Consider the following 14,062-nt stretch of genomic DNA (forward strand, 5'->3'; position numbering starts at 1 on the left):
GGCATAGAAAAGTGTCACATGAGAATATAGAAGGAAGAGACATAGCAACCATTTGACTTGAAGTGTCTGTCAGTTGGCATGTTTTATCCCAGCTGTAGTAGCCTGTTCCTTGCTGGAGGTGAGCAGCTGCTCTTAGGAAAATACCATACCGGCAAAACAGGTTGATTCAAGGTAACAGAACTCTGCTCACCAGGTGTTGAGAAGATTTACTGCTATATCCTGAGCCCCCCAGAAGCATTGTCTGTTCTTAGAGCCTGTAGACCCTTTAATCAATTGTACCTGCCCCAGTAAAAACAAGGTTTTTTAAAGTATTTTTTCAATGATTAGTTTTAGCCTTTTCCCAGATTTCACTGAAGCTTTGGGGATAGTTTCGATTAATGAGGGACAATACTTCTCCTGAAACAAACAGCATTTTTTCTAGAAAGTTACTCCACACGCTTTGCACTGTGAAAATGTTCACATGGAGAAGTAATTTGTGAACTGAGAACTAGGTAAGAAGTTAAGTTCATAAACTGGCAGAAAACAGTGTGCCCACAAAGAAATTTTCCACTATAGCCTTGGGTGAGTAATGGCTCAGACCTGACAGCTATATATTTTTGCATCAGATATTCACAGAAATATTCATACAGTTAAGAAATGTAGTTCATTGCCTTGCTATAAATATTTTGTTCCACAGATATGTTGCCTCTCATAGGTAAAGTTATCAGTCATATATTTTGGTGATAACTGTAATTCCACTGGGATGGTAAGTTCCTACATTTGTTGTTTTATCACATAAACTTTTCTTCTCCTCTTCTGTAGACCAAAAGCATCTCTGTGAACTTCATTCAGCCTGTTACAACTATGAGATTCTTTTGGTGCTCATCATCTAGTCATCCTCTGATTATTTAATTCCTTTACGCACCAGTGTGCCGTGGTCCGAAGAGGGGATGGGACCATGGCACTACACGAGGGTGGGATGCAGGCAGAATGGTTTATTCAGGGCTGCGCCAGATTCTTACCGGTTCAGGCAGGGAAAGGGCCAGAACATAGGGTGGGGTATCAGACAGACAAACGGGGGAGCAAATCAGGATAGGGGCACAGGCAAAAGAGGGAGGAACGTGGGAGGAACCAGGGAGAGAAGGGGCGAATGGAGGTTGTTTCCTCCCTGCAGCTCCTCCAGCCAATCAGCAGAGAAACAGGGGAGCAGGGAGGTGGACAGGCTGGGATATGCCCGGAAAATACAAACTCGGGGGGGAACATACAATGTGTGTATACATAATAACTATAAAGCCTGCATCATAAAGTCCGTTCAATTGCTCTACATATTTTTCCATTTCTGAGATTTTCCCCATTCTGATTCCTTGTCCTTCACACCAGTGTTCTGCAAATAGATTCACAAATCTTCTACCCTCCAAGATTAATTCTTTTAGCACCATTTTCAAATTTGTCCCTGGTCATTTCCATTGGGCATGCTGCTTGAAGATGTGATATTTGCACAGAAAAGAGCCAGGTGAGTCAGCATAATTTCTGTTGCCCATTGTTTTCTATTGATTTCCTGGCTGATTCTTGGTTCTCATTGGTTTTTTTTGGAGGGGATACAGCCATAGCACATGCACTATACAATTGTTTTAAGATTTAGTAAGGACATCGATTGTGGTCAAAGTTGAGAAAAAGTTTGCACTTTTTCAGGCCACCCGATATCATCCAGACCTTACTGATGCATACGGAGTTTACTTTCACTCCTGGGATAAAGCTCCTCCTCTTTTGAATAAAAATGACAAAACCTGTGGCAGGGAAAGGCCCCAAGGAGTCACCTTCACTTTAAAAGATTTATCCTTACCAGGTTTGCTCCTGGTTTGAGTTCTACATTGAGTGGAGTCACGTTATCTTAGTAGGCCTTTGCACTGAGTTTTTGCCAAGCTTGTGGCTCCACTGTATATCCAAAATCTGCAGTTTCATTCCCCAGCTTTACTGGAACTGGGGGATCTGCTGGGCATGTCTGGATATTTTCCCCCAGTCCCCTTCTCTCATTGCAAAAATCTGCTAATCGCTTCAAAACCCACTTATTTCAGTTTAAAAATTTATTGCAGATTTCTACATCTGTGCTGCCAATAAATAAAAATACAAAAATCAATTTAAGTTAAAAAATTAAATTTATTACAAAATGATACACCCGTGCTGCTGATATATAAAACCACAAAATTAACTTAGTTAAAAAATGAAATTTATTACAAATAGCTACACCCCTGTGACTGAGACATAAATACACAAAAGTCAATTTAAGTTTAAAAATTACATTACAAAATGATACACCCGTGATGCTGATACATAAATACACAAAAATCAACTTAGTTAAAAAATTAAATTTATTAAATAGCTACAACTGTGCTACTGATATAAAACTATACAAATATCAATTTAAGTTTAAAAAATTAATTTATTACAGATTTTTACAACTGTACAGCCTATATATATAAATTCACAAATATAAATACACCTATCTAAATAACCCTATAACTATACGTACATAAATAAAATTATATAACTATAAAACTCCATACATATTTAAATATAACTATATAAACAGATAACAAAATAGAGACAAAAATATAATTAAGTATTAAATGTGTATTATATTTATATTTTTATAAATATATCTTATATATGGTATACTATATATAACACATAAATATATACATAGGAAATCCATATATAAATATACAGAAATTGATATGCCAGTCTAAATATCCATACCTATAGCTACATCAATAAACCTATACAGCTATACAAGTGTATACATACATAAATATAGTTAAATACAGATATAAATATAATATACATATATCAATAAATATATCAATATATCTATACAAATATCAATACACCTATCTAAATATCCATATACCTATAACTACATCACTATAACTATACATCTATACAACTGCATACACTTATAAAAATAACCAGATAAATATATAAATATACCTATACAAATATTCAATCTACATATGTAAATATCTATATACCTATAACTACCTAGGTATAACTATAACTATACACATCTCTAAATATAAGTATATACAGAGAGATCCCAGCCGCCCCATCTTCACAGGCTCTTCCTCGGTCTCTCCCTCCCATGCAGAGCAGCCCTCCTGGAGAGGTACAGATGGACATCTGGGAAACAAAGGGGATATGGAGTCAACATTGGTCCTCCTGTACATTTCCCTTGGCAGCAATTGCACTTCTATCAGGGACTATAAAACCTTAGATCCTACCGGGGAGGGTTAGAAAGAAAAAATCCCATGTTCTGGGGATTTTCAACAAGAAATAACTTGTCTATTTAGCTCTCACCTACTCATTCAATCCTCGTGCAATACCATCTAGCTTTGGCAGGAGACTTCCTGCCAGGTCTTCCTCCCCTCTGCACAAAACTCACAGGATACTCCCGCCAGCTGTCCCTGCACAGGACCGACCCATCGTGTCCCACGGACTCCCAGAGAGCTCCTTAAGCCTCCCCAGAGCTGGGCAGGGAGCAGGGACATCCCTGGGCAGGGCTGGGACAGCTTGCCAGCGAGGAGCGAGGGTGTTCCCAGCGCAGCCCAGCCGAGACTGTCCTGCTGCAGCCCACGGGCAGAGCGGGACACACGGGAACAGCTCCCGGGCTGTGCCAGCAGATCTGCCTTCCCCAAGGACAACCCTGTCCAGCTCTGGGTGAGCTGAGCTGAGCCGCCCCAGCAAGGGCAGGGAGCCCTCCTGGCTCGGGGCAGTGCCCATTTCCAACCCCAAACTACCCTCACATCCATTCCGTCTCACCAGCCCCAGTGGCCTCACCAAGGGTCTCAGGCAGCAGCAGCAGCAGGTCCCTGTTCAAGATGTGGCTGGTGGTCGTCAGCTTCTCTCTCTTGGCCCTCATCAGTCTCTTGCTGCTCACAAGGAATTCAGGGCAGTCCTGGCAAAAGTGGAGAGTCTGGAACATGTGCTGTGGCCCAGCAGGCTTGGACAGGCTTGGACCCCACTGTGCTCCCCGTTGGTCCCCCACTATCCCCTCGGCCCCACCATGCCCTTGGCAAACCCAGAGCCCCCAAGTCCCCTCAGCTCCCCCAGTCCCTTCAGACCCCTCCACTTGCCTCAGACCCCATCATCATCTCAATGTCACAGGCCCCTTAGCCCCATCAACTGCCTCAGCCTTTGCCACTCCCTTATCCCCTCAGCTCTCACCATCCCCCCCAGCTCCCCCAGCCCCCTCAGCCCCACTGTCCCCTCAGTGCCACCATCACCTCAGCATCACCGTCCCTTCAGCATCGCCGTCCCCTCAGCCCCCCCAGCCCCCTCAGCCTCACCATCCTCCAGCAGCTCCTTGGGGAGTGGTGCCTGGTGCCACCAGAAGCTCCCCCAGTCCCATGGGGGTGCGGGGGGCCGGGACCTGGGGCTGGAGCTGCTGCTCCCCCGGCCCGGCCACCAGCCCAGAGGCGGCACAGGGAGCGGGGACAGAGGCGGCACGGCGGGAAGAGTGAGGGATGGAAAAGGTAGCAGAGGTGAGAAAGCAGCCTATACCTATACAAATATCAATATACGTACCTAAACATTCATACACATCTAACTATGTAACTATATACACCTATAAATATAACTAGATGTAAAATTATATGTAGTGTGTATATATATAAATAAATATAATATATAAAAATAACTATATAAAGATGTAACGATACATATATAAATATAAATATGCACATCTATAAATAAAATAAATATAAATAAATAATAGATATAATATTTTTAAAGAAATTAAAAATATTAAATTGTAAACAATATTAAATAATTCTAATAATATAAGATATTGTAATAATATAGTACTAACTATAGAACATATTAATAACAACGATATAGAATTATATTATTATATGATAATATAATAAAATTACATAATTATATAATTACTAATATATTGATATTAGTAATAATTACAATACTGATAATATTAAATGTCATATTAAAATAATAATAGATATTAATATATTATTTCATCTCTATACGTCTATAAATATAAATATGCAACTATATCTAGAAATGTAACTCTACCCATCTTTAAACATAACTATAAACAGAGGGATTCCAGCTGCCCTGTTTCACAGACTCTCCCTCAGTCGCTTCCTCCCACGCAGAGCAGCTCTCCTGGCGAGGTACAGCTCATGGACCTCTGGGAAACAAAGGGAACAGAGTCACTGTGGGTCCTTGTGTACATTCTCCTCAGCAGCACATCGAACAGTTGTACTCCTGTCAGGGACTGCAAAAGATGGCCTCAAAGGCAGGCTCTCACTTGGGAATTTGAGGCCTGCTGTTTAAAGAATAGGAATTCTTCCAAGTTTTCAATACTTTAAAGTTTTGAAGTACCCAGTAAAGTCCCAGCACTCACCCTGCAAATGGCACAAGAGCTGTAAACAGAGACAGTCACATCTCACAAAGACAGCTCCAGCCTTGTTCTTTCTCTGTGCCGCCAAAGGCCTCAGTCCTTACTTAAATGGCTGAAACTCATGGGCAATGGGAGCTGAGTTATTAACCAGCATCGTTATCTGGGATCTAGAAACTGCCCTCTGAAGTGAGCAACAGTTCCTCCAACTCTACCATCAGCTCTTGGAGGAACAGCTGGGAGGGAAAAGGCCTCCCTACAAGGCCAGCAGCCTGCACCACCTTTGCTCTAGAATAGATATAAAGTGCTCTCTCTCTCCTTTTGGGTCTTGCTGATTTGGGGACATTCAGGTTTTTCCTTTAGTTACTGGATTTGTGAATTGCTTGGCCTCGGATGTTCTGCCTCTTGTTTTTCTCACGTGTCTCAGCATAGGTATCAGCAGATTGGTATTAAATGTAGGTAGTGATTTGAGACAAAAAGCCTGGACTTCTACACTGACATCACCAGTTTGCTGGGTTTTCTCCCTGTTGCTTTAATAGTCACCTCATTACTCAGCACTGCCTCTGTAGCACATCTGGGTTGGTGGTGCAACTCCCAGAACGTCGGGTTTTGTTCACTGATCTAATTCACACCCTTTTGCACAGAAGAACACCTGGTCTGAGCACATCTAGAGAAGTGTGTTGGTGAGTACTCTGTGAGGTTGTACAAGCACAATATTTTCACTGAAGGCACAAGGAAGCACTAACACTGCAGACAATAACTCAGCTGCTCTGATCTCCCCTTCCTGTAATACTCAGCCTTAGAGCAGCTGTCTCGGTCATCTCTAAAAGAACGTAGACTCTCGTCTTACCAGGCTCATTTGGCTCCAGGGAACTGTTCCCGCTGCTCGCACTGCCAGGCAAAGCTTTCTCTGCTGCAGCCTTGTTCCCAGGCTCCCCTCCTGAAGACTCAGAGGGAACACTAATATTCCCCTTAAAAGAAAAACAAATAGAAATAAACCCAAGGATCACTCGATATTTTCTTGGAATCACTTTAGGGACACAGTAAAAACTGTTCTATGCTCCAGAAGGATGTGTAACACAAAGTGAACACTGCTCAGATGGTTTACAGGACAAGTGCTTTAATCTCAGAATTAAGGTTGCCAAAGTGAAAGCTGTAGGGTAAAAAGCCCCCCAAAACCAGACAACCAAGTCATGTTTCTGCTCCGCTGAGGAAGTAAAGACCCAAGATTAAGCACCTGGAAATTACCTTTAGGCACAAAGATATTCTCACTATGACCAGTTCTAGGATATTCATCTCTTCTGCCATAGCCTATCCATCAGAATCCCAGAGATGAATGACTGCTCAGAGCCTGCAACATTTCCTTCTATTAAGCAATCAAACGCTTTTGAAAACTGGTATGTGTGATGTTACAGTAGACAAAAGGGTATCACACTTGGGAAGAAGATACTGGTAATGCCAAAAAATCACACTCCCCACCTTGACTCTGCCCTTACTCAATGTTAAATATACAAAAGGCAACAGGTCCGTACATCAATAGAAATAGAGACATTCTTTGGCAAAGTTGTGTAACAATAAGCAAAAAGGCCTGTGCCAATTCAGGAACGGAACATTCCAGAGAAGTCTGGGAAGAGCAAGAGTTAGAGAAAGGGGATTCCTAATCAAAAGAGGCAACTTGTCCAACAAAAAATCTAACAGTCCATGAATCGCTCTTCAACACAGAATAAGCCTTTGACCACTTCAATAAGTCCTTGACCATTTCACATCCAGGACCAACACTGTCCTTCACACCAATTACACAAGTCATGGGGCCTCAAAACCCAAACGCCTGCCCCACAACAACTCCATGGCTTACACACTTAATCCCTCCTTGCTAACAAGGAAGTCTGGGCCCCAAAGGCCTTAAAAATGGAGATTTACTTCTCAAACACAGTTCAAAAGCTGTCAAAGCTGACAATGTTTAACGTGCAGGTGACACCCAATACACTGAGAGGGCTCTAAGGAAAGAGTCCTGCCAACTCCGTGTGTGCTGGTGTAAGGACGTGCTCTTCCCTGCACTGCACTGAGCAGAACAGTCCCATCGAGGCTGGAGCTTTGCAGGGACTTTAGATTAGAATACATATCCCTTTCTAGAAAGAGGGATACCCAAGAGGAAGATGACTAAGCTATGGGACATGGAGAGCAGTAGGGGTAAGTTTGCTCCGGCTGAGGATTTCCAAGCCAGAAACTTTACTGGAGACCTCAAAACACAAAGAGGACAATAAACTGCTGCAACTCCAGCACATGCACACCACAGCACTTTGAGCCACGGGCAGCAGCACCAGGTGCAGTGCAGCTCTTGGCTTTCTTTGGGGTTCAAAAGAGAAAGAGCTAGAGCCCACATCTGGTGCTGCAACAGAGGGACCTCTCACATGCCCCTCACTGCGTGTGAGACTTTGCCTTCAGTGGTAATGCTCAAAATACTCTTCTCTTATTTAGGATCCAAGACATCATGTTATAACCTACAAAGCTTCCACTTCATCACTGTGAATGCAACTGCAGGAGGTATTATTCCCAAGAAAATGAGTCCCCTAATTTGGCCAACACAAGCTAACCCACCTCACACTCATGAATGTGGGATACTTTTTCAGTCCCTCTTCTTCTTTAAACCTTAACTTTACCAACCAAACTCTTTGCTGTCCATTAGAAGCTGAATTAAAGAAGCCTTTACTTCCCAGGCGGGCAACTACATTAAAAACAGGTCAGTCCAGCCCCCAGCATTGCTATTGAATGGAGTTACCTCAAGAAAGGGAAACATTTCAGGCAGGTTTGATGCAAGCACCTCCTCGAGCATCTGAAACACAACTTCCGGATCTACTCCTGCCCACTCGTCTGCAGCAGAGGGATTACAGGCCCAGCTGGAGATCGTTGATGCTGCAGAACCAGCACTGCCAGTCAGAGAATCGGGGGCTGAACTCCCCAGTGTGGCTGCAAGAATCCAAACACGGTCATCAGGCTTCCAGAATTTGGGTTTGGTTTGCAGAGCTCTGTTGCTTCCTTTGATTAAACATTTCAGGAATCACACAGTAAACTCAATTCCAGAAATGTATTTGTGCTCTCCGGGTCATCTGAAGACCAATTACCGATTTATTAATCTTAAAGAAAAGTATTCTAGTTGATGTGTACATTGAAATTATACATAAATTATATATATTATATAAAGTATTAAAATATGGATTGTAAAGTCTGTACACACACATAAAAGCTTCATAATTGCAGACTTCTGTATCTTCCCATCAGCTTTTTGATTTGGCTGTTTTGGTTTCTCATCACAACATACCACTGAAAGCGGATTCACCTAAGACGAGATTACATCTTCAGACGCACACACCAAAACTGAACTGCGATTTTATTCTAAAAAGCAGCGTTGTGGAACAGTGTTCTCCAGGTAGGACTGTTTGGGTAACACACAGAGGTCATCTAAAAGTAATGTCATTCTTTGCAGGACAGATAATCTTAAAAATCTGCACTATCCTATCATTGTCCTAGTTTTGCTTAATTAAAAGAAAGATGAAAGTCAACCTAACACCGACTAGTTGTGGGCAAATGCTTTTCTCCTTGCCCTTTCACCTCAACAGAGAGGCTGTGTGCAAAACCCCCAGGGGATGCTCTAAATCTGGAGGAAGGATAGGAAAACCAGAGTGTGAATCTTTTTGCTTTCAAGATCTCTCTTCCTTTTAGACCTTGCGCTTTCTATCTGATTCTCGCTTGAGATAAACAGGTGACAGAGCATTGTAGAAAGATACTTAAACCTATCACTTTTTAGTATGTTTTGAAAAGCAAGTGCAGAAGCTGTTTCCATACCTGCAGGATTGTAGGTTGGTGAGTTCCGCTCTGAAGCTGTGCAGCTGTTGTGCTCTGGAAGGGCCATGGCAGCGGTTTGAGGCCCTTGGTGAAGCAGTGGAAGGAAGAACACAGGCTGCACTGTGGATGTGGACGTGACCGGGACCTCCCTTGAAAACCTGAGAAGTCCTGGAGTGACAACCACTTTACTGCAGGGTGCTGGAGAAGCCTCACGGCCTTGAACACCTTGACTTATCCTGGAAGGGACTGGAGGCACATCTAAACCTCTGGCTGGTAAAGTAAAGAGGTTCTGGCCCAAGCTCACTGTGTAGGAGTAGTGGAAGAAGAAAGGAAGAAAGGAGATAGAGAGTCAGTATTGGTCCTCCTGTACACCTCCCTTGGCAGCAATTGTACTTCTATCAGGGAATATAAAATCTCAGATACTCCCAAGCAGGGTTAGAAAGAAAAAATCCCATGTTCTGGGGATTGTCAACAACAAATAACTTGTCTATTTAGCTCTCACCTACTCATTCAATCCTCGTGCAATACCATCTAGCTTTGGCAGGAGACTTCCTGCCAGGTCTTCCTCCCCTCTGCACAAAACTCACAAGATACTCCCGCCAGCTGTCCCTGCACAGGACCGACCCATCGTGTCCCACGGACTCCCAGAGAGCTCCTTAAGCCTCCCCAGAGCTGGGCAGGGAGCAGGGACATCCCTGGGCAGGGCTGGGACAGCTCGCCAGCGAGAAGTGAAGGTGTTCCCAGCGCAGCCCAGCCGAGACTGTCCTGCTGCAGCCCACAGGCAGAGCGGGACACACGGGAACAGCTCCCGGGCTGTGCCAGCAGATCTGCCTTCCCCAAGGACAACCCTGTCTGGCCCCAGGTGAGCTGAGCTGAGCTGAGCTGAGCTGAGCTGAGCCGCCCCAGCAAGGGCAGGGAGCCCTCCTGGCTCGGGGCAGTGCCCATTCCCATTTCCAACCCCTCGCCCCCCGCGTGTCCCACCCGCCTCACCGGCCCGGGGCGGCAGCAGCCGGTCCCTGTGGAGCTGCTGGAAGCGGCTGGGCTGCCGGCTGCGCACCTCCAGCCCGGCCGCCAGCCGCTCCCTGTTGGCCCTGGTCAGGCGCTTGATGTGCACCAGGAGCTCGGGGCGGTCGCGCCGAAAGTAGGGGCTGCAGAAGCGGAGCAGGGACCCGGCAGAGGCCGGCAGGGCCGCGGCACCGCCCCCCGCCAGCACCGACGTCTTGTGGAAGCCGTACAGGTTGAGCTGGCGCACGAAGCTGCCGAAGTTGGTGGCTTTGAAGGCGCCCGGGGCCGCCGCCGCCGCATCGCCGCCCGCGCCGCCCGCGCTCAGCAGCTCCCGCTCGAAGAGCGCCCGGTCGACGAGCAGCCCCTGGGCGCGGGGGTCCCAGCGCACGGAGCGGACGCGTGGGCTGTTCACCAGCTGCCACAGCTTGGCGGGGAAGGTGCTGGGGCTGACGCCGGCGGGCAGCGGCAGCTCCTCCATGGCGCCGGTCGCCGACGGACGGACTGTCGCGACCCGCGGCGCCGCGAGGACACAACGCCCGGAGCGCAACGGCCGCGGCTGCGGCGGCGCCGCGCGGCCCGAGGGGGGCGCTGGAGAGCCCGCGGGGCAGAGCCCGGAGCGCGCCCGGAGGGGCCGTGAGGGGAGCGGGGACGCGAATGGGGGGGAGCGGGATCCGGAGTGACGGGCAGAGCTCGGCGGCAGCTCATGAAACTGGAATCACGGCGAGTTGATAGAAACCAAATGTAGAATGGAGCTGGTTGGTTCCACCATGAGCAGAAAGAGCTCTTGTACTCACTGGTCTCCTGACACAGGTCGGGTCTTCAAGGCTAAATGCAAACCCCTGTGGAAATGCCAGAGAGCAGCTGTCCAAGGGCTGAGCAAGCCTGGCATAGCCATCAGGAATCCGTGTCTTCTTTTGCAATGGAGGTGGGATGCGAGCTTTTCGCTAACCTTTCCTAAACAGCAGAGGCCCTTGGTCCTTTCAGTTTTGATTTGACCTGTCAATCACAGTTTGCCTGGCAAACAAAGCGGGGCTTAAACATAATTGTGCACACTGTAAAACACCAGCCGGCACAGCGGGTTTGTTAATTGAGGACCTTTAGTTGGGGCCTGTCCCCAAAGCTGACACCATATTCGGATGAGCTTGCAGGCCATCAAACAGACTGGAGGATCTGGAGAACCTGAGAGATGTTTATGCCGTGATGTATCCAAGGGATGGGCATTTACCATGTTGCTTCTTGCAGTGACAAAGGGGTTGCAAGGAGCTGGGTAAGGTGTTTGAAGAGCCTACTTTCACTCCATCTCAGGATTCTGTGGGCTGAATTTATAGCTGGCTTGAATTAATTATGTTTTAGAGAGTTCAGCAATTTTGTGGGTGATATTATCAAATTTTTTGCTCTTACTGACTGCTTCAAGCTTCTCTTGGTCAGAATTGAACTCATAAAATGACTGGATTGTAAAATAACAGGTTCCCTAGCAGAGAAGTACATATTAAACCATGGGTGTGTCAAAATAAGAATAAAACTCAATTAATTAAATCCCATTTAGAAAACTGTAGAAATGTGTCACATAAAATATTTCCATATAGTAACTCGTCACTTTGCTGGCAGCTCAGTTTCAAGTTTTTTTCAAATGTTGTGACTGATGGAGAATGAAAATTACTCTTCAAGACCAATGCTTTCCAAGTAGGTTCAATTTCTCATTTTCCTTTTAAATTTTCACATTTTCATGTAAGGAATAGGAAATAAGAGGTATGTCTAGCCATTAAGTAACGCAACTCCTGGACTGAAAACATTTTGTCATCTATTGTTTTGCTTTGAACTCACTTAACAGACTTCCTTAACAAGCACACAGATGTTGCTGAGCATTGGCTTTCAGAGCGGGAATCTTAAAGGTAAACCAGGATATTTTGTCTCAGCGGAACATATTTTTGTCAAAAGTAAACCAAAGAAGAGAAAAAAACTTGTCTTGTAGCGATATTGTTGAGCAGACTACTGTCTGTAAAATGCATGGGACAGTCTATAAATCCAGAAGCTCAAGGGAAACCTCTATTGTAATTAAAGAGAAAACAAAATTAATTTTGTTGTTTCCACTTTGATTTACCCTGCTCCCAAATGTTCTGCCCCTCTTGGTGTTTTCTAAACTTCTTGCCCCTACTTTCCTATTTCTATTAGATGGGAAGGCATTGTTGGGAAAGGCTTCCAGATTTCTGGAGATATGAATCTGCATTCAGGACTAAAGCTTAAGTTGCTGCCAAATATGTGACTGAAAATCATCGTGTGCTTTAAGACTCTCCACAGTAAAAAAGTGAGTAAAATTACTGACGATTTAAATATAAGAAAAACAAACAAACCTTAAGAAACAAGAACTGCCAAATCTTCCATTGCAGAAAACCACTGATTTTTTTTCTTTCTGTAAATGTTTTTTGTAGATGTTTTCATCCTTCCATGGGTAAGCAAGGATCTGCTCCTAAAATGAGGAGAAAAAGGACATGGAGACCCAGTGGGAGCAGGGACAGGTGGCCTGGCACCTAAGGCTTCTGTCTACTTGCTATTACCACTGGTTATACGGAAGAGAGAGAACACAAAGCTAAAATAATTAAATCCGATACCTGATTGACTGAAGTAAAATGTATTAATCTGGAGCTATGTATTAATAAATGTATTAAGCTGGGAGCTTTAAGCAACAGATCCTGCACCAGCACATAGTCCACCACAGCAGCTTCTGCTGGAGGCCACATGCCAGGCTAGTGGCCTTCCCTCATGCCTGATGTGGAGCAAGATGTTACTAGCAATATTCGGAGTGTGTCTGGAGGAACACAGACAGACTGATCTGGGAGAAGTCTGAAAAGACAGTGTCTGCTCCTTTGGTTTCTTCCCCTTGCTCTCAAGGATGCAGTATTTCATGTACTTCTGGAAACAACTTCTCGGTTATAAAACATTAAAGCCTAGTTTATCTGAACCATCTTAGAAACAGGTACTTCCAGCTTTCAAGCTGCGGACCCTGTTCACCTTCAGGGCTGAGTGTCCCCTCAGACAGATGCAGATGGCTCTGAGCAAGTGGGGGTGGAGGCTCCTGGGCCCAAGGGCCGTGCTGCTGCCCAGCAGAGGGACTGGAGGGGCTTGAAAAAGGGGCGACAGGAACCTCCTGCAGGTCAACCAGGAGAAGAACCAAGTCCTGCACCCTGGGAAGAGTGAACTGGCAGGCAGAGTATTAATAGAGTGGCAGCAGCTCCCGCAGCAGTCCACTCAGCATTCCCTCCCCCCATACCACCCTAGGCATCACCTTAAATACCCTCGCCATAGTAGCCCCTGAAATGCCCATTGGCCACTTCACCAGTATCCAAGCAAAGTTCGCCTGGTGGGCCCCAAGTGTCCACTGGCTGGTTCCCCAGTATCCCATCAAGATCTGCCTGGCATATCTTATTTGGGAGAGTAAGTCCTTGCTGTGTTATTGATTGTAACACTTTTTAGCTTTTTTGCTCCTGTGTGGCTTGCTAGGTGCTTCCTGGAGCTTTTTCAAACAGTTCAGCTCCTGCAGCAGTGTAGCTGTTGCATCAAGACTTTTTAGCTCCATGCTTGAGGCAATGGCTAAGCAGACTTCATCTTTTAATCAGCCCTTTACAGGTGGTTTCAAGCTATTATACTGTGTAGCCCTTTCATAGTTAGACATTCACCTGGTGCTTAAGGTTGTTAGTGCATTTACACGTGTATGTGTGCATATATGTATTTGCAAATTTTGTTAAGGATCCTTCAAATATCTGTTGTAGATATTCTCACCTAAATTCCAGCTTCTGAAATTCGGATCTACTGGATAGGAAATAA

At 45.3% G+C, this 14,062-nt stretch overlaps 1 protein-coding gene and 1 long non-coding RNA gene across 2 annotated transcripts; both read right to left on the minus strand.

Moving 5' to 3' along the window:
- Positions 1-2,843: 2,843 nt before the first annotated feature.
- LOC113989381 lies at positions 2,844-4,633 on the minus strand. Its single transcript, XR_005565217.1, has 3 exons — positions 4,323-4,633; positions 3,814-3,931; positions 2,844-3,156 (listed from the first exon to the last, which is right to left on the minus strand). It is a non-coding gene; the product is annotated as an uncharacterized LOC113989381 (long non-coding RNA).
- A 342-nt stretch (positions 4,634-4,975) lies between these two features.
- On the minus strand, positions 4,976-13,541 carry LOC113989376 (heat shock factor protein 5-like). Its single transcript, XM_039385845.1, has 6 exons — positions 13,533-13,541; positions 10,226-10,949; positions 9,236-9,538; positions 8,172-8,359; positions 6,243-6,363; positions 4,976-5,182 (listed from the first exon to the last, which is right to left on the minus strand). The coding sequence occupies exons 1-6, from the start codon at positions 13,539-13,541 to the stop codon at positions 5,112-5,114; spliced, it is 1,416 nt and encodes a 471-aa protein (XP_039241779.1). The 3' UTR covers positions 4,976-5,111.
- Positions 13,542-14,062: the final 521 nt, after the last annotated feature.

The sequence above is a fragment of the Pipra filicauda genome, unplaced genomic scaffold, assembly GCF_003945595.2.
Source record: "Pipra filicauda isolate LSUMZ 115617 unplaced genomic scaffold, ASM394559v2 scaffold440_size556015_pilon, whole genome shotgun sequence".
NCBI classification, from domain to species: Eukaryota; Metazoa; Chordata; class Aves; order Passeriformes; family Pipridae; genus Pipra; species Pipra filicauda.